The sequence below is a fragment of the Oncorhynchus nerka genome, linkage group LG7, assembly GCF_034236695.1.
Source record: "Oncorhynchus nerka isolate Pitt River linkage group LG7, Oner_Uvic_2.0, whole genome shotgun sequence".
Classification (NCBI taxonomy): Eukaryota; Metazoa; Chordata; class Actinopteri; order Salmoniformes; family Salmonidae; genus Oncorhynchus; species Oncorhynchus nerka.
The window spans coordinates 61074581-61097085 of record NC_088402.1 but is presented as its reverse complement, the minus strand read 5'-3'; the positions used below and the strand labels follow the sequence as shown (position 1 = coordinate 61097085).

General features: G+C 47.4%; 1 protein-coding gene across 5 annotated transcripts in view; it reads right to left on the bottom strand.

The window, feature by feature from the left end:
* Window positions 1-1460: 1460 nt before the first annotated feature.
* The window catches only part of LOC115132110 (sterile alpha motif domain-containing protein 11-like), an 85505-nt gene continuing 64460 nt past the window's right edge, over window positions 1461-22505 (bottom strand). For 4 of the 5 annotated variants that reach the window (XM_029664366.2, XM_029664365.2, XM_029664368.2 and 1 more), the window contains exons 7-13: window positions 21874-22018; window positions 10039-10154; window positions 9521-9599; window positions 8578-9344; window positions 6989-7119; window positions 6468-6578; window positions 1461-5916 (exon numbers count right to left, since the gene is read on the bottom strand). In XM_029664366.2, the coding sequence (XP_029520226.1) occupies window positions 5659-5916; window positions 6468-6578; window positions 6989-7119; window positions 8578-9344; window positions 9521-9599; window positions 10039-10154; window positions 21874-22018 (1607 nt within the window). In that variant the 3' untranslated portion in view covers window positions 1461-5658. The remainder of the gene's footprint in view (window positions 5917-6467; window positions 6579-6988; window positions 7120-8577; window positions 9345-9520; window positions 9600-10038; window positions 10155-21873; window positions 22019-22505) is intronic. The other variant, XM_029664367.2, reaches the window with a different exon arrangement.

Below are 22505 nucleotides of genomic sequence, written 5' to 3'. Positions count from 1 at the left end.
TGGGCTGCAATCGGAGGTGCAGTTAATTGGCGATTTCTGAGGCTGGTAACTCTAATGCACTTGTCCTCTTGCAGCAGAGGGAACTCGGGGGTATTCCATTCCTGTGGCGGTCCTCATGAGAGCCAGTTTCATAGCGCTGCACAAAGTTCTTGAAATTTTCCGCATTGACTGACCCTCATGTCTTAAGGTAATGATGGACTGTCGTTTCTCTTTGCTTATTTGAACTGTTCTTGCCATAATATGGACGTGGTCTTTTACCAAATAGGGCTATCTTCTGTATACCACCCCTACCTTGTCACAACACAACTGATTGGCTCAGATGCATTAAGAAGGAAAGAAATTGCACAAATTAACTTTTAACAAGGCACACCTGTTAATTGAAATGCATTCCAGGTGACTACATCATGAAGCTGGTTGAGGAAATGCCAAGAGCATGCAAAGCTGTCATCAAGACAAAGGTTGGCTACTTTGAAGAATCTCAAATATATAATATATTTGGATTTTTTTAACACTGTTTTGGTTACTACATGATTCTATATGTGTTATTTCATAGTTTTGATGTCTTCCCTATTATTCTACAATGTAGAAAATAGTAAAAATAAAGAAAAACCCCTGAATTGAGTTGGTGTGTCCAAACTTTTGACTGGTACTGTATATATATAATTTTTTTGTCTTTGGAAATTGTTCCGAGGGTCTATAAAATGGAGGCGACCCACAGGCCACCAGTTGCCCATCCCTGATGTAGGCTGTATCTTCAAGCTGTTGGCTAGAGCACACATGCCACTACCAGAGAGGGCACACTCGCTATATAATGTAATTTTGGGGGGGAGAAAACCTGCAGTTGACTTGAAAATGCAATGGAAACACATTTAACTTTTATTCAGTAATTGGGAATTTAACCGGAAAAGGTATTTTATGTGCGCTACGTCATCACACACAGCTTTTTATCCTCAACAAGTCAATTTGATGGAAACACATCTCTGATGGAAAAATGTGCAAATGGTTTTTATGGTGATTTAAGCATATTCACATGAAAATCTGTCACCAATTGGATGGAAACCTAGTTTGTGACCATAATCCACTGCACATCTACTTGTCTGGTCTGTTTTTTTTTTTACGCCTTCTACAGAAGAGACCGAAGAATGGCTGATATTGAGGGGATATCGAGAGCAGCTGTTATTTCGCGAGTTATCGCTTCCTGAAAATACGTGATCTAAGGGATTCATAGTTGGTATTCAGCAGTCATAAAAGTATGCCTTATTTACTTTGAAGAACTACAAAATAGTTATTTTTGTCAGACCGCCTGTGTCGTAGCTCTATAGAGATGAGTTGATGACTTGGAATGAAGTAATAAAGATATCAAATAAAACAAATGTAATATACACAACAACTGAAATATTTTATTAAAGTAATGTGAATATATGATGGTTAATAAGGGATAAGCAGTAATGGGCAGTCACTACCAATCATGAGACTTTTATTTATTATTTTATTCTGTGTTACAGTATTCAACCCAAATAATTAAAACCGAAATATAAAACCGTGATTATTTTTCAATAATCTAAATTGAAACCGAAAGACTTCAAAAAGCACTAGGTCACTCAGCACTATAAATGATCGTACAGAAGCCGGCTATTAGGCCTACCGGCTAACGGAAACCCTGTTGCATACATCACTTGCACACAATAGCAACCAGTTGAGTAAGAGCTGAAGACCAAGCCAATGAAATCCCAGCAGAAATCCCAGCAGTGACCAATACATGTCAGTTTGACAGCTTCAGTGGAAACTGTTTTCTTTGAAGGATAAAGGTGGGTGTGAGTGTGTGTGTGTGTGTGGAAGGGTCAGGTTTATCCCCACAGGCAGGGAGGCCTTGGCCTGCGGCACAACCTCACACTTTGACAGCTGGTGTTGACCTGAACCATGCCCCCAGGAGTCCACTCTCCTACAAACACACACCATCCAACAGTCAGAGAAAACACTCCAAAGAGTATTCTCTGACTACTCGTATCACTGACTGCTAGTATTCAAGTGAGGAGAGAAAAAAGTTGTTGAGCGTTTCTGACAGTTGGATGCCTTATCTTGGCAAAGGTGAAATGCTCACTGACAGGGATGTAAACGAATTTGAGCACAACATTTGAGAGAAATAAGCTTTTTGTGCGTATGGAAAATTTCCAGGATTTGTATTTCAGCTCATGAAACATGGGACCAAAACTTTACATGTTGCGTTTATATTTTTGTTCAATATATATTTCCCGAGCTTTCTTATATCTCCTGTATATAGGACAGACACTTCAAACCTTATTCCTTGTTATAAAATGTTTTGCTGTCTTTTTGCCATTTATGAATGTCTTATTCCACGCGTTTTTATGGGCTATAATGGTAAAAGACTCAATTCAATATTTGATCAAATAATGAAGAAAAAAAAAGTAGACCTAAATTGTAGGTCCTAAAATTAAAAACCAAATAGCTAAATTATCCATGGTATGACCATCTTAAAACAATAGCAGTTCCAATTCTAGTTTAGTATCCCCCTCCCCAATGGCTTAGACTTTGTCTGCTTTTTTTTTACCCATCTACCAATCGGTGTCCTTCTTTGCAAACCATTGGAAAACCTCCATGGTTTTTGTGGTTTAATATGTGCTTGAAATTCACTGCTCGACTGAGGGACCTTACAAGTAATTGTATGTATAGGGTACAGAGATCACAGGAGGCTGGTGAGGGGAGAACAGCTCATAATAATGGCCGTAACGGCGCAAATGGAATGTGTTTGACGTATGTGTTACCATTCCACTAATTCTGCTCCAGTCATTACCATGAGCCCGTTCTCCCCAATTAAGTTGCCACCAACCTCCTGTGACAGAGATGGGGTAGTCATGGCCGTAACTACATATGAGGACACAGAGGTCCAGACTTCTGTCATTTTTTTCTCATTTGAAAAAACAAATATACATATTTTGTGCACAATAAATAAAATCAGTTACGGGTCAAAATCTAATTATTGCATTGATCAAAGCTCAGAGTGCTTATATTATTGATCTGACAATTCTAATCACACTGCTTCTTTGGAAATGAACAGAATCATGAACAGTGGTTTGTTCGTTATGTTCTCTTGTGTCCCCCTGATTTACCTCCCTGATTTTCCTTTTTAGGGTGCCTGAGACCTGAAACGAACTACCCCAGTTCGCAGCCGGCTCAAGTAGCCAGCTAGAGAGAGTCAGAGATGCTGCTGACAGTGTATCTGCGAGATCCTGGACAAAAGGCCATTTTAAAACCGTCCTGCGACTCCTGCTATGTCTACAGACATCCCTCAAACAAACAAAAACGGACTCTTGGAGAATGAGTGCACATCTGGTAAATACTTGATTCTAGATTATGTCAGTCAGTCAGATAGTTGTCTGCCGGCAGAGACTTTTATTCAAGTAACGTTCAAGGGCTCTGGCTACTACTGCTAAGCCAGCTAGAAGGATGAAATAAGAAGCCAATGTTAAACGGAGCCTACCTCAGCAGGAGTAAAAAATACGCTACTAAGTTCTCGTAATAACTTTGCTTTACAGAGAGGAGGCTACTGAGACAGGTAGTGATGTAGAGCTCAGTGGTGAGGCTAAGGCAGGCTGCAATGCATGCAGGAGGAAGCAGAGGAGGCCGAGAGGGAAAGAAAGCAACCAGAGGTTAGTACAGTGGTTTTCAAACTTGGGGCCAGGGCCCCATGTGGGGTACCCTGAGAACACCTGTACTAATCTTATCAAACATGTTAGGAATGAACTAAAACAAAAATATATATATATATGTTTCAATGAACATCTCCACATGGCCTATATTCCCTATTTTAAAATACACCCCAAAACTCTACAGTTTTAAAAATGTAACATGTTTTTGTTTCGTCACTGCTGCTATGTGTCAGTGTAAATCCTTTCTCATATTTCTCCCCATTCAGGGGTATGACGTTACTGTTGTATAGATAATAGGCTATGTGTTGAACTTATAGCCACCAAGGTGACAATGGCTGGGGTCATTTTTGTTTGTAATTACTGTTCTCCAAATATAATTTAAATTGAAAAAAAAGAAACTGGTAATGGCCATAGGGGTAGTCATTTAAAAATCATGTTAAACACTATTATTGCACGGTCCATGCAACTTAGTAGGTGACTTGTTCAGCACATTTTTACTCCTGAACTTATTTTGGCTTGCCATAACAAAAGGGTTGAAAACTTATTGACTTGACATTTCAGCTTTTCATTTTTAATTAATTTGTAAACATAGTTCCACTTTGACATTATGGGGTATTGTGTGTCGATCAGTGACACAAAATCTAAATGGAATCCCTTTTAAATTCAGGCTGTAACACAACAAAATACGTAAAAAGTCAAGGGGTGTGAATACTTTCGGAAGGCACTGTACATCAAAAGTCCTAATAAATATTATTCCCTCATATTAATCTGCTGAAGTAGCATTCAAGATTGGGGCTTTCTTTTAATAATATACAATTTGGAGAAAATAAAACGGCCAACAAAAACGTCCGTAAGAAAAGTACCACCAAAAGTTAAGCGAGTCACATTTTGCTCAGTCACAAAGAAAACGTTATTCGTGCAACTACATTTAATGAACCCCCGAAACACATCTGTAACCTTATTTCCATCATAAGCATCATTCTGTACAATTCAGCGTGTTTGTATCTCCCACAGTAGTTAACAGGATTTTCCAATGACATTAGCTCTATGAGCCGAAGCCACCGTTTCGTCACCATCCCATATCAGTAACATTTGGCCCTTTTTTTATCAGGGGCGTGTCAGAGAAACAACTCAGCGTAGACTGTTGGCTTATGGGCACAACACTGTGTTGTGTGCCTTTGTCACCTTTCAAAGAGTCCCCCTCTGTCTCTTAAAGACAGTTATATGGTACCTGGCCCACTGTTCTCCTTAATATACCACTCCTCCCTAAGACTACACATTTTTTCCCACAAAGCAAAAACAAACCAAAAATAAAACACCAGAAACAAACATGAAATATCGTCCTGATTCCACACATCCGGTAATCTTTGGTTTTGGACTGTGGAATGCATAGTTGCAATAATGAGGGGGTTTGAGTCCTTTCGCTCCAGCCTCCGGAATTCTCAGTTCTTCTGAGCTGTTTGGGCTCCTGAGACTGGGAGTGGGGAGAAAAGTGAGTGAGAGAAAAGAGGGAAGAGGCGTCTTCCTTTTAAGTGCTGGGCGCCGCCGGGTGTGTTGTGGAGCAGAGAGAGCGAGAGGGGGGGGGCTTCCTTCAGCCCAGGAAGGAATAGTTTCCGTTAGCGTCTGTCTGTCTCACTCAGAAGAATGTCGTAGTTGTGGCGCTTCGCTCTTTTTTTTGGCAATCTGACTGAGACCAGCTGTCTGCTCCCTCCCTCTCTTTCTCGTTCTCTCTTTCTCTCTCTCCCTCTGTTGCTTCATGACGTCTCTCCCTCCAGCCCACTGTCGGTCACGTCTTTGGATTCTACTTGGCTACAGCCACAGTGGAGCTTGAAGTTGAAGTCTTTTCATTTCATTTTCTTTAGTTGTAGTTTTTAAATTTTTTACATGAAATGGGGACAATTCTATGTCTGTTACAGGGGGTTTCTCTGAACCCTCTCTACACCCCTCCTCCTCCTCTACAGTTCATGTTCCCTGTGCAGCCAGTTGAGTCCTAGGAGGGCGTCTTGGCCCCCTCGTAGACCCCTGATGCGGAGCCGTTCTCCTGCTTGGGGGAGGAGTGACACGGGGGCGGAGGGCCGCTGTAGGGAGAGGAGCTGCTGCTGGCGACGGAGGGGGGTCGCAGTGGGACCGCCAGAAGGGTGTCGGACAGAAGGGGGTCCCTGTCCGGGAGACGCAGGGCAGATGGCGGCACCGGGAGCGCCAGCGGGAAGCTGGTCATGTAGAAGAGTCTGCCAACGCGCCGCGCCACCTGAGAGGGAGAGAGCGAAAGCCACATGCCGAAGTTAGAGCCGCTCAGCTCACCATGTCACAAGCCGCGTCGCAAATGGCACCCTATTCCTTATATTGTGGCCTACTTATAACCAGAGCCCATAGGACGTAGAAGCCCAAAAGTAGTGCACTATGTAGGGAAGACGGTACCGTTTGGAAAGCAGCCTTGTGTTCTACTGTACCACCAGCCTGAGAGAGAGGAGAGGGGTAAGGGCTATGGTACGGTATGCCTGACAATCTGTGTTCTGACAAATGGACTCACTTTTAGGGGCTACACTATCTATCTGCTTTGGTTAACTCTATGACACACTACTAGCTTCCAGCACTCACTAACAAACACACACACACACACACGCACACACACACACACACACAAACGCGCGCGCACACACGCATGCCCACACACACACACACACACACACTTGAGGTTTACTCACACAAGAACAGTCTACACATACACGCACATTTGGACTTTGAGGCTGCACACACACCACACACTTCTGCAGTGTGTTGCCATTCAGTGGTGTGTACCTGAGAGCGTATCTTGAGCGCAGGGCCCAGCTTCAGTCCCATGGTGTTGAGCAGGTGCTCCTCTGTGAGCAGCGGGAGTGTCTCTCCGTCGATGGCCTGCTCCCGAAACACCTTCAGGAGAGACACAGCCACTTCAGCCAGGGCCCAGACAGACACACACACACACAATCACCCGCTCACTCATACACTCACCAGCACTCATATACACACACACACACACACACACACACACAAACCCACACTCATACACACACGCTCACAGAGCTTCAACCAACACTCACACCACTCTCATTTCCAACAGTGACGTGTGTGTGTGTATGAGTGTGTATAACATTGAGCGGGCCGTGGTGCTGTGAGAGATAATAGCTATATAATTAAATAGTAGTAAAACCTCTGATTGAGGTGACAAAATATACTCTACCCTACTCTTCCACCAGCCCGCCCTGACCGCTCTCTCCCCCTGTCTCTCTCTTTCTCTGGTTGAAAGTGTGGATAAACCAGAATCCTGATCTGGTTCTTACCTGTGTGTACTCCGCACAGCCGGCCAGGCCTCCCACAAAACCACACACCTCCTCCACACTCCACTTGCTTATGTCCTCCACCGGGGGCGCCGCAGAGTCCTCACTATCCATTAACAGACCTCCCATACCGCCTGGGTGAGGAAGAGGGGGAAAGGGGTTGTAAATCACCAAGTCTTATTCTAAGGGCACAGTGTAGTAAAACTTGCAATGGACAATGAAAATGAGCGTTCCCTATTGAACAAGTTCCGGTAGTTCTCTCCTTGTTTCTATCAGGTTTCTTCCGTTAGGTGCCTATTGAACACTACCCAGAACAGACCTTGACAAACAGCGAACATATCCCCAACAGCGCTTCTCCCTTTCTTTCTCAATATCTAATTCTCTTTCACGCACAAACTTTTTCTCTCTCCCGCTGACTCTCTCTTTGTCCTGGTGGCTGTTTGGCAATTGTGTGAATAAGAATGTGATTCTTTATCTCATGTTTAAAAGTGTACTTCATCCATGTTTTCTGTTTCTCACTATTGTTGTGCCCCTCCCCCTCTCCCTCCATATGGTTGTGGTGATAACCCTGTGTGTATAAGGGTCAGTGGCAGGGCCCCTTCCAGAGGGAGGTCTCCACGCTCATTACTTTCATGTGCCTGCCCAGGGCCGTGAGAGTGTGTGTTATTGTGTGCCTGTGTACGTGCGTGTACGTGAGTGTGTGTGTGTGTGTGTGTGTGTGTGTGTGTGTCTGCTAGTGTGTGCTAGTGTATGTGTGCGTGCGTGCGTGGGTGTGTGTGTGTGTGTTTTGGCCCCCACTGTGAACCTGGCCATTTTGCATCTGGTTCCCTAAGCAGTTTCTGTCTGTGTTTTCAAACGTTCTCTTTATTTAATGACAGTCATTATACATAGGCAACTAAAACCAGGTATCTAATTAACCTAAAAAGAGTTGCTCTAGGGTCAAGGTGCAATTCTGTGTGTATTTGCAAGTTTAAGCTACAGTGAATTCAAATGGAACAGTCTGCAATACTACATAAAAGTGAAATCCCCTTAACCAGGGGTTCCCAAACTCTTTTTCTCTGTGGACCGGCAGGTAAACCTGAAATATTATTATTATTATATTTTTTGCGGACCAGTGGATAGAGAGGGGGTATGAGCTTGTGGCTTATTTGAGTATTACCGGCCCCCAGCTCAAACCCGACCAAGAACAAGTTCATTTACGGTATTTCTTCTGATTTCATGGTAGGCTGCAAACAGACAGTGGCACTACTTTTCATCTGGTATGCAATCCAAATTGCTATCTAGCAAGCAACCTTCACTTTGGGACTGCTCACAAAATGACTGGGGAAACATGTTGTTCAGTACAAACCAAACTGAACGCATCCCTGCCTTCATAGCAACACAACAAGACCACTTATGCTGTTTGGACAATCACTAAGATTGTATTTGGCTGTTATCGTTGCATAACACTTCTCTCGGGTGCAGCAGTTGTAACGCCTGTTGTGATTGGCTGGTAGCCAAATAGCATTTACAGGTTGCAGTTGGGAGTGACTTCTAAGTATCATACAGTTGATTGGTGACAGTGTTATGATGCATGTGTATGTGTTACTCACCAGTGTGGAAGTAGGGGCTTGTGTAGGGAAATCCAAAGGGCAGCGACTGGCCGTGGAGCCCTGGCAGAGGAGGCATAGCGCCAGGTGGAAAGTGGTACTTGACATCACTCTTGCCCAACCCCGGGGTGAAGAGGTGATGACCGGGTGGTGAATCCGCACCCGCCGAGCTACAGGGGGCACTAAGCCGACCCGAGCCCTCGCCCGCCTCTTTGGCTCCGTCACACCCCCCCTTCCCGCCGCTCTCTTTCCCCCTGTCCCTGTGAAGCCCATGCCAGTCGGTTGCCTTGGCAAACAATCCCTCATGCCTATCCTCGCCCATCTCCGTCTCGCTATCCGAGTCCTTCATTTCTTCATCCTGCCCATCTGCATCTCCGTCCCTCCCTCGGCCCTCCCTCTCCTGGTGGTCTCCCCCCCTGGGTTGCTGGGGGCCTTTCCGTGAGCCCCCCTTACTCAATCCGGCCCCAGCCCCGGAGCCTTGTCCCTGGGTATCTTTGGGCGTTGTGGACCCCGAGGGCCCCTGGTGGTTGAGGGAGAGTAAAGGGGTGCTGGTGTGTCGGAGCATCAGCATGGCGTTTTGGCGTCGGCTGAGCTCCTCGTGGAGGGGGTGTCCCTCGGGCAGGTGGTGGAGACTGCGCAGGGCGGGATGGTCCGGAGGGAGGCCGTGGGGTAGGCCCATGGGGTCAGAACCCCCCAACGCACGCTGCTGCTGCTGCCTGTGGAGACTCTCCAGCTCCTTGTGTCTGAGCAGCTCTGCTGACATCTCCAACCTGGGACCGGACATAGAGAAGAGAGGTTAGGGCTGGTGGTACTACACACACACAATACACAGAATGTTACGATACAGACACACACTACTACAGCATTAACATCACACACACACCCCGTCACAGCACTGACAGCCACACATACACATGCACCACAACATTAGAAGACAAAGACAAACCTGGCCAAGTTCTGCTTCCGAAGCATTTCCTGTTGCCGGGCAAACATTTCAGCTTGGGCAGGCTGGAGGAAACCATAGCCTGAGGAAAACACACACACAGAAAACACACATCGATAAGCACACACCCCAATTAAGAGATTTCTGACATACAGTTTACATGGAGTATTCAAATGCAATGACCCCCTGTGTAATATCAATGCCTCACAAAGAATCTGATTTTTACTAAGAAAATGACATTATTTAAAACATAAATGTTAGGATTGATTCATGATTCTCAATCAAGACAGTCAATAGGCACAGTCATTCCATAGAAAATGTTCCCATTTCCCAATTTTGGTGGGAATACAACTAATGTCTACCATAAGCCAATTGTGGTTCTGGTTTGCATTAGCATCTAACTCGCCATTAATAAGTGCAGGCTGTGGTTAGCCTGCTAGCATTAGCATGTAATTTATCATTAGGTGTAGGCCCCATATTCATTTCTGTAGTTAGCCTGCTAGTGTAAGCATCTGATTTACCGGGGGACTGGCACAGGGAGGAGGGCATGGCCAAGAAGGGGGGCCGCAGGTGGGGTCCCAATGTGATGTGAGGGCCGTTCTGGGTGGACAGCAGAGGAGGAGGATGGGACATCTCCCTGCGGACACACAAACAAAAACACACCACATTAAAACCAACAGAAAATAACAGTAAAAACTAGAAACCGTCAAACAAATTGCTGGGATCTTTTCATTGGAATACTCTGCTATTACTTTCACGTTAAATGCACACATTCAGGCAGATTATGGAACAGTTCGTCAGGCCTAGAACCCTGAGAAATAATGCGAGCAGACTTATTCGTAGGCTGGGCTGGCTAGTTGGTTTCGTAACAGTACTATACAGTATATTAGAAAGCACTGAGTATAAAACTGGTTTGAGGTGAAAACCTGTATGTCCTACAGTGGGTCTCCAGGACCCGGTTTGTGGTGTGTTTTGATGACTGGCGCTGGCCACGCACACACACATGCATACTCATCCTTACACACACATGCACACACACATAATGAGGGCTGACTACACAATGGGAGTGTGTCAGGCTCCGACAGCTGGGGCGGCCCCTGCGTCTCGACCGGGGCCACGGGCTGAAGGACCTTCTAATTAACACTAATCCTCCCCTCTTCTCTCTTTTTTTTTCCGCCCCTCCCTCTCTCTCTCTCCCTCCCTCTCCCTCCCTCTCTGGGCCGCATTGAGCGATTGAAAAGGCGGCCGTGTCCTGCAAACCCTATTTATGAAAAGGCCTCTCTATTATGTGCTTCTCCTTTTGTCCTTGTTCTGAGCAAAGAAAAGCTCCTCTCTCTTTCTCTCCCTGCTCTGTCAATCGTCCCAAAGGGGCAGGGGAGACAAGGGAATTTGATGTAAGAGGAAAAATGTGCGGTTGGTGAAGGGTTGGAGAAGAAGAGACATAAGAATCTGTTCTTCAGCTTGGTGTGTTTCAGGGAGCATGTGGAAGTGTCACTGGGTACGGGGGTGTGTGGTGATCTGTTGATTGTCTATGTGTCTTCTGGCAAAACCATTTAGGCCTTTTCCTGCACATACACACACACACTTTCTCTCTCAATCGTGCAATTGGGCTAAATAGCATCAGTTTGCTGCTTTGGAGATATGCAGCACACATAAGGACATCATGATGGTGAATACAGACAAATTACACCATATTTGCATGGGACCACAGCTATTGGTTTGGAGCATTTGTGTTGAAAATCAACTAGCGCCTACATGTCTCTGTCCTTACACATACAGCAGAGAGAGAGAAAGAAATACAGAGAGAAAGAGAGAGAAGGGGAGGGAGAAAGAGAGACAGGGAGGGAGAGAGGGAAAGAGAGAGAGAGAGAGAGAAGGGGAGGGAGAAAGAGAGACAGGGAGGGAGAGAGGGAAAGAGAGAGAGAGAGAGAGAGAAGGGGAGGGAGAAAGAGAGACAGGGAGGGAGAGAGAGGAAGAGAGAGAGAGAGAGAGAAGGGGAGGGAGAAAGAGAGACAGGGAGGGAGAGGGAGGGAGAGAGAGGAAGAGAGAGAGAGAAGGGGAGGGAGAAAGAGAGACAGGGAGGGAGAGAGAGGAAGAGAGAGAGAGGGGGGAGAGGGAGGGAGAGCGAGAGAGAGAAGGAACGAGAGAGGGAGAGAGAGAAACGGAGGTGGGGGGGTGGTGAGAACCATTTATTGATCGGCAGCCCGTCGCTAAAATGTTCATGCAAATCGTATAACCGCTCTCTCCGGCGGTGCCTCGCACTCTGGTGGCAGCTCCAATTAATCTTGGGGAAGGGCCGGGGCCGTGTGACCCTGTGGCCCACTAGCCAGGGCCCCGCCGCTGCTTATGTAATTACACCGCCCAGTTTGTAATCACCTGGCCTAATCCCTCGGGGCTAGCAATTAGACTGGGCCGCGCCGTTGTGCTACGGCCACAGTAGACTAGGGCCCCTGTATGCCAAACCTCCATTCATTTCACCCCCTCCCTGTGTCGCCTAGCCTAGCCTAGCATTAGCGCTAGCCCGCAGATGAATAACGGTCAATTAAAGCTGCATGACTGAGGCCACCAGGCGTCCGCTACACCATAATTAGGCCTAAATCACAATGTGGAAGGAGTAGGGAGAGTCTGAGGGAGGGAGCGAGACAGAGGGAGAAGGGTGGGGGAGAGAGGGCGCCAGACGTGTTCTCTCTCCTTTTATAGGAAGCAATTTGGGGGGAAGGTGGCGGCTACACAACATGACCAAAAGTATGTGGACACCTGCTCGTCCAACACCTCATTCCAAACCATGGTCATTAATATTGAGTTGGTCCCTCATTTGCTGCCATAACAGCCTTCACTCTTCTGTGGAGGCTTTCCACTAAATATTGGAACATTCAGCCACAAGAGCATTAGTCAGGTCGGGCACTGATGTTGGGATATTAGGCCTGGCTTGCAGTCGGTGTTCCAATTCATCCCAAAGGTGTTCAGTGGGGTTGAGGTCAGGGCTCTATTCAGGCCAGTCAAGTTCTTCCACACCGACCTCAACAAACCATTCTGTATGGACCTCACTTTGTGCACGTGGGCATTTTCATGCTGAAATAGGAAAGGGCCTTCCCCAAACTGTTGCCACAATGCTGAAATAGAATGTTATTGTATGCTGTAGCATTAAGATTTCCCTTCACTGGAACTAAGGGGCCTAGCCCGAATCATGAAAAACAGCCCCAGATGATTATTCCTCCTCCACCAAACTTTACAGTTGGCACTATGCATTGGGGCAGGTAGCGTTCTCCTGGCATCCGCCAAACAGAGGAGAGGCGATTTTTATGCACTACGCATTTCAGCACTCGGCGGTCCCGTTCTGTGAGCTTGTGTGGCCTACCACTTCGCAGCTGAGCCGTTGTTGCTTCTAGACATTTCTACTTCACAATAACAGCACTTACAGTTGACCGGGGCAGCTCTAGCAGGGCAGAAATTTGACAAATTGACTTGTTGGAAAGGTGGCATCCTATGACGATGCCGCGTTGAAAGTCACTGAGCTCTTCAGTAAGGCCATTCTATTGCCAATGTTTGTCTATGGAGATTGCATCCCTGTGTGCTGAATTTTATACACCTGTCAGCAATGGGTGGGTGTGGCTGAAATAGCCAAATCCGCTAATTTAAAGGGGTGTCGACATACTTTTATATATATATATAATGTATTAACCAGTTTGCTCTGCCTGTCTGTGTAGTTTACTGTGCATTCTATTAAGTGCCTTACAAACTCCCATATAACCAACCATAAACACATGTTCCTTATTTTATCAACAACATATACAGCGAGTGCACAAAACATTAAGAACACCTTCCTAATATTGAGTTGGATGTCTTTTGCGTGGTGGATTTAAAACTTCTTCGCGATCGGTGTCCCTTCCACGGGACGGTTGAGCTAACGTAGGCTAATGCGATTAGCATGAGGTTGTAAGTAACAAGAACATTTCCCAGGACATAGACATATCTGATATTGGCAGAAAGCTTAAATTCTTGTTAATCTAACTGCACTGTCCAATTTACAGTGAAATAATACCATTCTATTGTTTGAGGAGAGTGCACAATTTTGAACATGAAAAGTTATTAAAAAACAAACTAGGCACATTTGGGCAGTCTTAATACAACATTTTTAACATAAATTCAATGGTTCATTGGATTTATTAAAACTTAGACTGATCCAATGAACCATTGCATTTCTGTTCAAAACACTTTAAATGTTCATATATTTGTTCACAAACATTTAACAACACAGCATTTTGCACACACTTTCACAGTCACAGAACACAATATTACATTAAACAATGTCTCTCTCTTCAATGTACGTCTCTCTCTAGCTAGCACTAGTAACATCCCAAGTCTCTCTCTCTCTCGCTCTCTCTCTGTCTCGCTTTCTCGCTTTATCTGTCTCTTTCCTTCTCTCCCCACCCTCTCTCTTTCTTTTTCTCTTCCCGCCTGCAGAGAGGCCAGGGGCTCCTGGGGATTCACTCATGTGTGACGACCTGTCAGAGTGGCGACAGCGGCCCCTTCCCACAGCGGGACAGTGTGTGTGTGTGTGCATGTGTGCATATTAGTGTGTTTAATAGTAAATGGCTGCATACTGTGTGCATCTGTGTGTGTGTGCACGCATGCGTGTGTGTGTGTGTGTGACAGGGCTGTCCTTAATGACGGGAGCGTGGGGGGATTAGGAGCGCCGCGCGGCCGCCTTCGGCTCTCGCTCCACGGAAAAACATTTACACAGGAAGCTCATTAAAATGGATGAGGCTTCCCCTCTCTCTCACTCCTTCTCCATCTCTCTGTTTCTCTTGCTGCTTCTCTCACGCTCTCTCTCTCTCTGCTCCTCTCTCCATCTTGCTCCTTCTCTTTATCCTTCTCTCTTCCTCTCAAACGCTCCTTCTCTCTTTCTATCTCTTTCCCTCTCTCTCCTCTCTATCCTATTGCCTTTCTCCTATCTTCTTTTCCCTGTCCCTCGCTTCCCCAACCTCATTCTCTTCTTTTCCTCCATCTCTATCCCTCTACCTTTCTATACCACCATCTCTCTCCCCCTCCTCTACCTTTCTATACCACCATCTCTCTCCCCCTCCTCTACCTTTCTATACCACCATCTCTCTCCCTCTCCTCTACCTTTCTATACCACCATCTCTCTCCCCTCCTCTACCTTTCTATACCACCATCTCTCTCCCCTCCTCTACCTTTCTATACCACCATCTCTCTCCCCCTCCTTTACCTTTCTATACCACCATCTCTCTCCCCTCCTCTACCTTTCTATACCACAATCTCTCTCCCCCTCCTCTACCTTTCTATACCACAATCTCTCTCCCCTCCTCTACCTTTCTATACCACCATCTCTCTCCCTCTCTTCTACCTTTCTATACCACCATCTCTCTCCCTCTCCTCTACCTTTCTATACCACCATCTCTCTCCCCCTCCTCTACCTTTCTATACCACCATCTCTCCCTCTCCTCTACCTTTCTTTACCACCATCTCTCTCCCTCTCCTCTACCTTTCTACACCACCATCTCTCTCCCCCTCCTCTACCTTTCTATACCACCAGCTCTCTCAATCTCCTCTACCTTTCTATACCACCATCCCTCTCCCTCTCCTCTACCTTTCTATACCACCATCTCTCCCCCCTCCCTCTACCTTTCTTTACCACCATCTCTCTCCCTCTCCTCTACCTTTCTATACCACCATCTCTCTCCCCCTCCTCTACCTTTCTTTACCACCATCTCTCTCCCTCTCCTCTACCTTTATATACCACCATCTCTCTCCCCTCCTCTACCTTTCTATACCACCATCTCTCTCCCCTCCTCTACCTTTCTATACCATCATCTCTCTCCCTCTACCTTTCTATACCACCATCTCTCTCCCCCTCCTCTACCTTTCTATACCACCATCTCTCTCCCCTCCTCTACCTTTCTATACCACCATCTCTCTCTCCCTCCTCTACCTTTCTATACCACCATCTCTCTCCCTCTCCTCTACCTTTCTATACCACCATCTCTCTCCCTCTCCTCTACCTTTCTATACCACCATCTCTCTCTCCCTCCTCTACCTTTCTATACCACCATCTCTCTCCCTCTCCTCTACCTTTCTATACCACCATCTCTCTCCCTCTCCTCTACCTTTCTATACCACCATCTCTCTCCCCCTCCTCTACCTTTCTTTACCACCATCTCTCTCCCTCTCCTCTACCTTTATATACCACCATCTCTCTCCCCTCCTCTACCTTTCTATACCACCATCTCTCTCCCCCTCCTCTACCTTTCTATACCATCATCTCTCTCCCTCTACCTTTCTATACCACCATCTCTCTCCCCCTCCTCTACCTTTCTATACCACCATCTCTCTCCCCCTCCTCTACCTTTCTATACCACCATCTCTCTCTCCCTCCTCTACCTTTCTATACCACCATCTCTCTCCCTCTCCTCTACCTTTCTATACCACCATCTCTCTCCCTCTCCTCTACCTTTCTATACCACCATCTCTCTCTCCCTCCTCTACCTTTCTATACCACCATCTCTCTCCCTCTCCTCTACCTTTCTATACCACCATCTCTCCCTCTCCTCTACCTTTCTATACCACCATCTCTCTCCCTCTCCTCTACCTTTCTTTACCACCATCTCTCTCCCTCTCCTCTACCTTTCTATACCACCATCTCTCTCCCCTCCTCTACCTTTCTATACCACCATCTCTCTCCCCTCCTCTACCTTTCTATACCACCATCTCTCTCCCCTCCTTTACCTTTCTATACCACCATCTCTCTCCCCTCCTCTACCTTTCTATACCACAATCTCTCTCCCCCTCCTCTACCTTTCTATACCACAATCTCTCTCCCCCTCCTCTACCTTTCTATACCACCATCTCTCTCCCTCTCTTCTACCTTTCTATACCACCATCTCTCTCCCTCTCCTCTACCTTTCTATACCACCATCTCTCTCCCCCTCCTCTACCTTTCTATACCACCATCTCTCTCCCTCTCCTCTACCTTTCTTTACCACCATCTCTCTCCCTCTCCTCTACCTTTCTACACCACCATCTCTCTCCCCCTCCTCTACCTTTCTATACCACCAGCTCTCTCAATCTCCTCTACCTTTCTATACCACCATCCCTCTCCCTCTCCTCTACCTTTCTATACCACCATCTCTCTCCCCCTCCTCTACCTTTCTTTACCACCATCTCTCTCCCTCTCCTCTACCTTTCTATACCACCATCTCTCTCCCCCTCCTCTACCTTTCTTTACCACCATCTCTCTCCCTCTCCTCTACCTTTATATACCACCATCTCTCTCCCCCTCCTCTACCTTTCTATACCACCATCTCTCTCCCCCTCCTCTACCTTTCTATACCATCATCTCTCTCCCTCTACCTTTCTATACCACCATCTCTCTCCCCCTCCTCTACCTTTCTATACCACCATCTCTCTCCCCCTCCTCTACCTTTCTATACCACCATCTCTCTCTCCCTCCTCTACCTTTCTATACCACCATCTCTCTCCCTCTCCTCTACCTTTCTATACCACCATCTCTCTCCCTCTCCTCTACCTTTCTATACCACCATCTCTCTCCCTCTCCTCTACCTTTCTATACCACCATCTCTCTCCCTCTCCTCTACCTTTCTTTACCACCATCTCTCTCCCTCTCCTCTACCTTTCTTTACCACCATCTCTCTCCCTTTCTATATGTCTTTCTCCTCTCCTTCTCCTCTCCCTTTGTCTCTTCAAGTGTCTCCACCCATGCCAAACACTGGGAATTGCCCTGCCGATAGCTAGTCTAAACCTGTGTCCCAAATGGCACCCTATTCCCATAGGGGCTCTGGTCAAAGGTAGTGCACTATATAGAGAATAGGGTGCCATTTTGGACAAAGGCCAGACAAATGGGAAAGCCAGGCTCTAAGTCTATCGACCCGCCTAATGATTTGTTTTTAACAATGGGCCCTAATGGGCCTCAGATAATCAATGATGGGGGGTCGATGGAAAGGTGAGATGCCTAGAGGGATGGCTTTGGTCTCCTCTCCTCTTTATCTATTGAATGTAATGAGAGAGAAAGATTTAAAGAGAAGTGGAAGAGTATGGAAGATGAAGAGAGGGAGAGAGAGATAGAGAGGGAGGGGGAGAGAGATAGAGAGGAGGGAAGTGGGATGGATGGAGGGAGAAGGAGAGCGATGAATGAATGGATGGAGGGAAAGAAAGAGAGAGAGGAAGGAAGGAAGAGAGAGAGGGATTGATGGAGGGTAAATGGATGGATGGAGGTAGAGAAGTGCAGAGGGCTAGTTAACATCCCCCGGTCCTGTGTGGCTAATTACTCTCTATGCAGGCGGAGAACCGCCGCGACTCACTGACTACAGCTACACTGCTGGGCCACACACACACACACACACACACACACACACACACACACACACACACACACACACACACACACACACACACACACACACACACACACACACAGAGACAGTCTACACACATACATGCATGCACTCACATACACCGTCTTCAAACACACATACACACACATTGCACAAATACACACACACACATAGGTCTCTAGGCTTAGAAATAGAACCCGTACAACCACCACCTCCCTCACACACACACCCTTCCTTGGGCCGCTCCGTTTCCTGCTTAATTCACCCCACCCCCCCACACACACACTTCCCCTGCGCCCCCCTGCCGCCGCCCCGCCGGCCCATTATCGATCGCCCGCCTCTCCCCGCGCCACATAAATAATCGACAAGCAATTACCCGCCCACTCCCGCTGCCCCTGGCTTTGTTTGGGAGGCACAGCAGCCAGCGCCGGTGAAGAGGGGGGAAGGAGGAGGGGAAGAGGAGGAGGAGGAGGAGGGGGAGGAGAGGGTTGCAGCAATGATTTTTAGTGGGGTCCTAGTTCAGCCACATATACACACACATACACACAAACGTATAGGCTACACACATGCATGCACACACACAGTATATTGTACAGTAAAATACCAACATCAGATCCAAGCGAAGGGGAAAGAGGAGGATGGAGAGAGAGGAGGATGGAGAGAGAGGAGGATGGAAAGAGAGGAGGGTGGAGAGAGAGGAGGATGAAGAGAGGAGGATGTAGAGAGAGGAGGATGGAGAGAGGAGGAGGATGGAGAGAGAGGGGGTTGGAGAGAGAGGAGTATGGAGAGAGAGGAGGATTGAGAGAGAAGAGGATGGAGAGAGGAGGAGAGAAAGGAAGATGGAGAGAGAGGAGTATGGAGAGAGAGGGGCTGGAGAGAGAGGAGTATGGAGAGAGAGGATGGATGGAGAGAGATGCGGATGGAGAGAGAGGGGATGGAGAGAGAGGAGGATGGAGAGAGATAGGGGATGGAGAGAGAGGAGGATGGAGAGAGAGAGGGATGTAGAGAAAGGAGTATGGAGAGAGAGGGGGATGTAGAGAGAGGAGTATGGAGAGAGAGGGAAAGAAAGAGGGGGAGAGAGAGGAGGATGGAGAGTGGGGATGTAGAGAGAGGAGGATGGAGAGAGAGAGGGGGATGGAGAGAGAGGAGTATGGAGAGAGAGGGGGATGGAGAGAGAGGAGTTTGGCGAGAGAGGGGGAGAGAGAGGAGGATGGAGAGAGAGGGGATGTAGAGAGAGGAGGATGGAGAGAGAGGGGGATATAGAGAGAGGAGTATAGAGAGAGAGGGGGATGTAGAGAGAGGAGTATAGAGAGAGAGAGGAGGATGGAGAGAGAGGGGATGTAGAGAGAGGAGGATGGAGAGAGGAGTATGGAGAGAGAGGAGGATGTAGAGAGAGGAGAATGGAGAGAGAGGGGGATGTAGAGAGAGGGGGATGTAGAGAGAGGAGGAGAGAGAGGAGGACGAAGAGAGGAGGATGGAGAGAGAGGAGGATGGAGAGAGAGGAGTATGTAGAGAGAGGAGGAGAGAGAGGAGTATTTAGAGTGAGGAGGATGGAGAGAGGAGAATGGAGATAGAGGAGGATGGAGAGAGAGGGGGATGTAGAGAGAGGAGGATATAGAGAGAGGAGGGTGTAGAAAGAGGGGGATGTAGAGAGAGGGGGATGTAGAGAGAGGGGGATGTAGAGAGAGGAGGATGTAGAAAGAGGGGGATGTAGAGAGAGGGGGATGTAGAGAGAGGGGGTGTAGAGAGGATGTAGAGAGAGGAGGATGTAGAGAGAGAGGGAGGGGGATGTAGAGAGAGGGGGATGTAGAGAGAGTGGGATGTAGAGAGAGAGGAGGATGTAGAGAGAGGAGGATGTAGAAAGAGGGGGTGTAGAGAGGAGGATGTAGAGAGAGGGGGATGTAGAGAGAGGGGGAGGGGGATGTAGAGAGAGGGGGATGTAGAGAGAAGAGGATGTAGAAAGAGGGGTGTAGAGAGAGGAGGATGTAGAGAGAGGAGGATGTAGAAAGAGTGGGATGTAGAGAGAGGGGGATGTAGAGAGAGGAGGATGTAGAGAGAGGGGGATGTAGAGAGAGGGGGTGTAGAGAGGAGGATGTAGAGAGAGGAGGATGTAGAGAGAGGGGGATGTAGAGAGAGGGGGATGTAGAGAGAGGAGGATGTAGAGAGAGGGGGATGTAGAGAGAGGAGGATGTAGAGAGAGGAGGATATAGAGAGAGGGGGATGTAGAGAGAGGAGGATGTAGAAAGAGGGGGTGTAGAGAGAGGAGGATGTAGAGAGAGGAGGATGTAGAGAGAGGGGGATGTAGAGAGAAGGGGATGTAGAGAGAGGGGGATGTAGAGAGAGGGGGATGTAGAGAGGGGGATGTAGAGAGAGGGGGATGTAGAGAGAGGAGGATGTAGAGAGGGGGATGTAGAGAGAGGAGGATGTAGAGAGAGGGGGATGTAGAGAGAGGAGGATGTAGAGAGAGGGGATGTAGAGAGAGGGAGATGTAGAGAGGGGGATGTAGAGAGAGGGGGATGTAGAGAGAGGAGGATGTAGAGAGAGGGGGCTGTAGAGAGAGGAGGATGTAGAGAGAGGGGGATGTAGAGAGGGGGATGTAGAGAGAGGAGGATGTAGAGAGGGGGATGTAGAGAGAGGGGGATGTAGAAAGAGGGGGATGTAGAGAGAGGGGGATGTAGAGAGAGGAGGATGTAGAGAGAGGAGGATGTAGAGAGAGGGGGATGTAGAGAGAGGAGGATGTAGAGAGAGGAGGATGTAGAGAGAGGGGGATGTAGAGAGAGGGGGATGTAGAGAGAGGAGGGTGTAGAGAGAGGAGGATGTAGAGAGAAGAGGATGTAGAGAGAGGGGGATGTAGAGAGAGGAGGATGTAGAAAGAGGGGGATGTAGAGAGAGGGGGATGTAGAGACAGGGGGATGTAGAGAGGGGGATGTAGAGAGAGGAGGATGTAGAAAGAGGGGGATGTAGAGAGAGGAGGATGGAAAAAGAGGGGGATGTAGAGAGAGGGGGGTGGGATGCAACGTTCATAATGCAAACTAGCACAGCCTATTGACTTTCCCCTCTTTTCACAATTTTTGTTCTTTTTTTATTCCCTCTCTTTATTGCAGAGTTCAGTTGTGTGTCTCAGGAGGAGTTAAGATATGCAAGAAAAACATTTTGATGACACACTTGGAACGATGAACACTTTCGTTTGAGAAGTGGGGGGGGGTCCCCATTTTATTTGTATTTATATATATATATGAAATTATACAAATAAAATGGTGACCCCCCCACTTGGAGGCGTCCGCATGGTCCTAAAGCACACCGTCGCCTGGTTGTGTATCCCATTCCAATGATAAAACTAGGGGAGGAATGCCATTTCAGATTGTCACCCCCGTCCCCAGTAAAAGCTGTGCCCCTGCACACACACATGGATAGGAACATACACCCACATAGAAACACACACACCACAACCCAACCGCCCTATCTCCCTGGCAGCACCACCACTGCCCTGCAAATAACAGGAATATTCCACATTCAAAAATAAAGCCTACATCCTCCTCTATACATACTGCATGAGCCCCAGTGTGTGTATGTGTGTTTCTGTGTGTATGTTCCTGTACGTGTGTGTGTGTGTGCTTCTGTGTGTATGTTCCTGTACGTGTGTGTGTGTGTGCTTCTGTGTGTATGTTCCTGTACGTGTGTGTGTGTGTGTGTGTGCTTCTGTGTGTATGTTCCTGTACGTGTGTGTGTATAATAATAATTTGGTGGCGCTTATATTTGTTCTGTTACACACTTGTTTTCATCGTTCCAAGTGTGAAATCAAAATGTTTTTCTTGCATATCTTATCTCCTCCTGAGAAACCCGCAGGGAGTAGGGTCGTGGGCATTGTCACCAATGTCCCCCAGTGCCCCGCCTTGTTGGCTCCAGGAATCCAACCAGCAACCTTTAAGTTACTGCCCCAATGCTGGAACTTGAAGGCTACCATTGTGTGTTAGCCAGGCCTACCTCTCGGTGTAGTGGGCGTCTCTGTGCTGGGGCAGGCCCTGTTTGCGTCTCTGGCTGGACGAGCTGCCTGCCGAAGGGAGATGGGCCTCCAAACCCCCTGTGTTCCTCACCGCTGCCAGGGCCTCCTGGCGCACTCGCAACAGATCTAGAGAGGGGAGGGAGGGAGGGAGGGAGGGAGGGAGAAAGTTAAGCATAACTGGGAATAAGCAGTTCTATGTTCAACTCAAGGGAAAGAGAAAATCACAGCTATAAATTTCATTTCCTACAGCTTATATCTCATCCTAAAAGTGTGTTTTCCCCCCATTTCATTCGAAATGCATGGAGAGTGTTTAAGGTTTAGCTGAAACTGGAGTGGTGCAGTACAATTGAAATGTGCTTCCTTTTGTGATATAAGTTGAGGATGTGTATGAACGGGAGGTTTCTATCATTTTCTGCAGTTATGTGGAGTGAATGACTTGTGTCCCAAAATGGCACCTCCTGTTCATAACCTGACATTCTAGAAACACACACGCACATGCGAGCGCAGGTCCACATGTACACTACATACTGAACAATAGCACACACACACAAAATAAAGAGACACACTGAGTACCTAAATACTGGCACACTCATCGGAAAACACTCTCAAAACA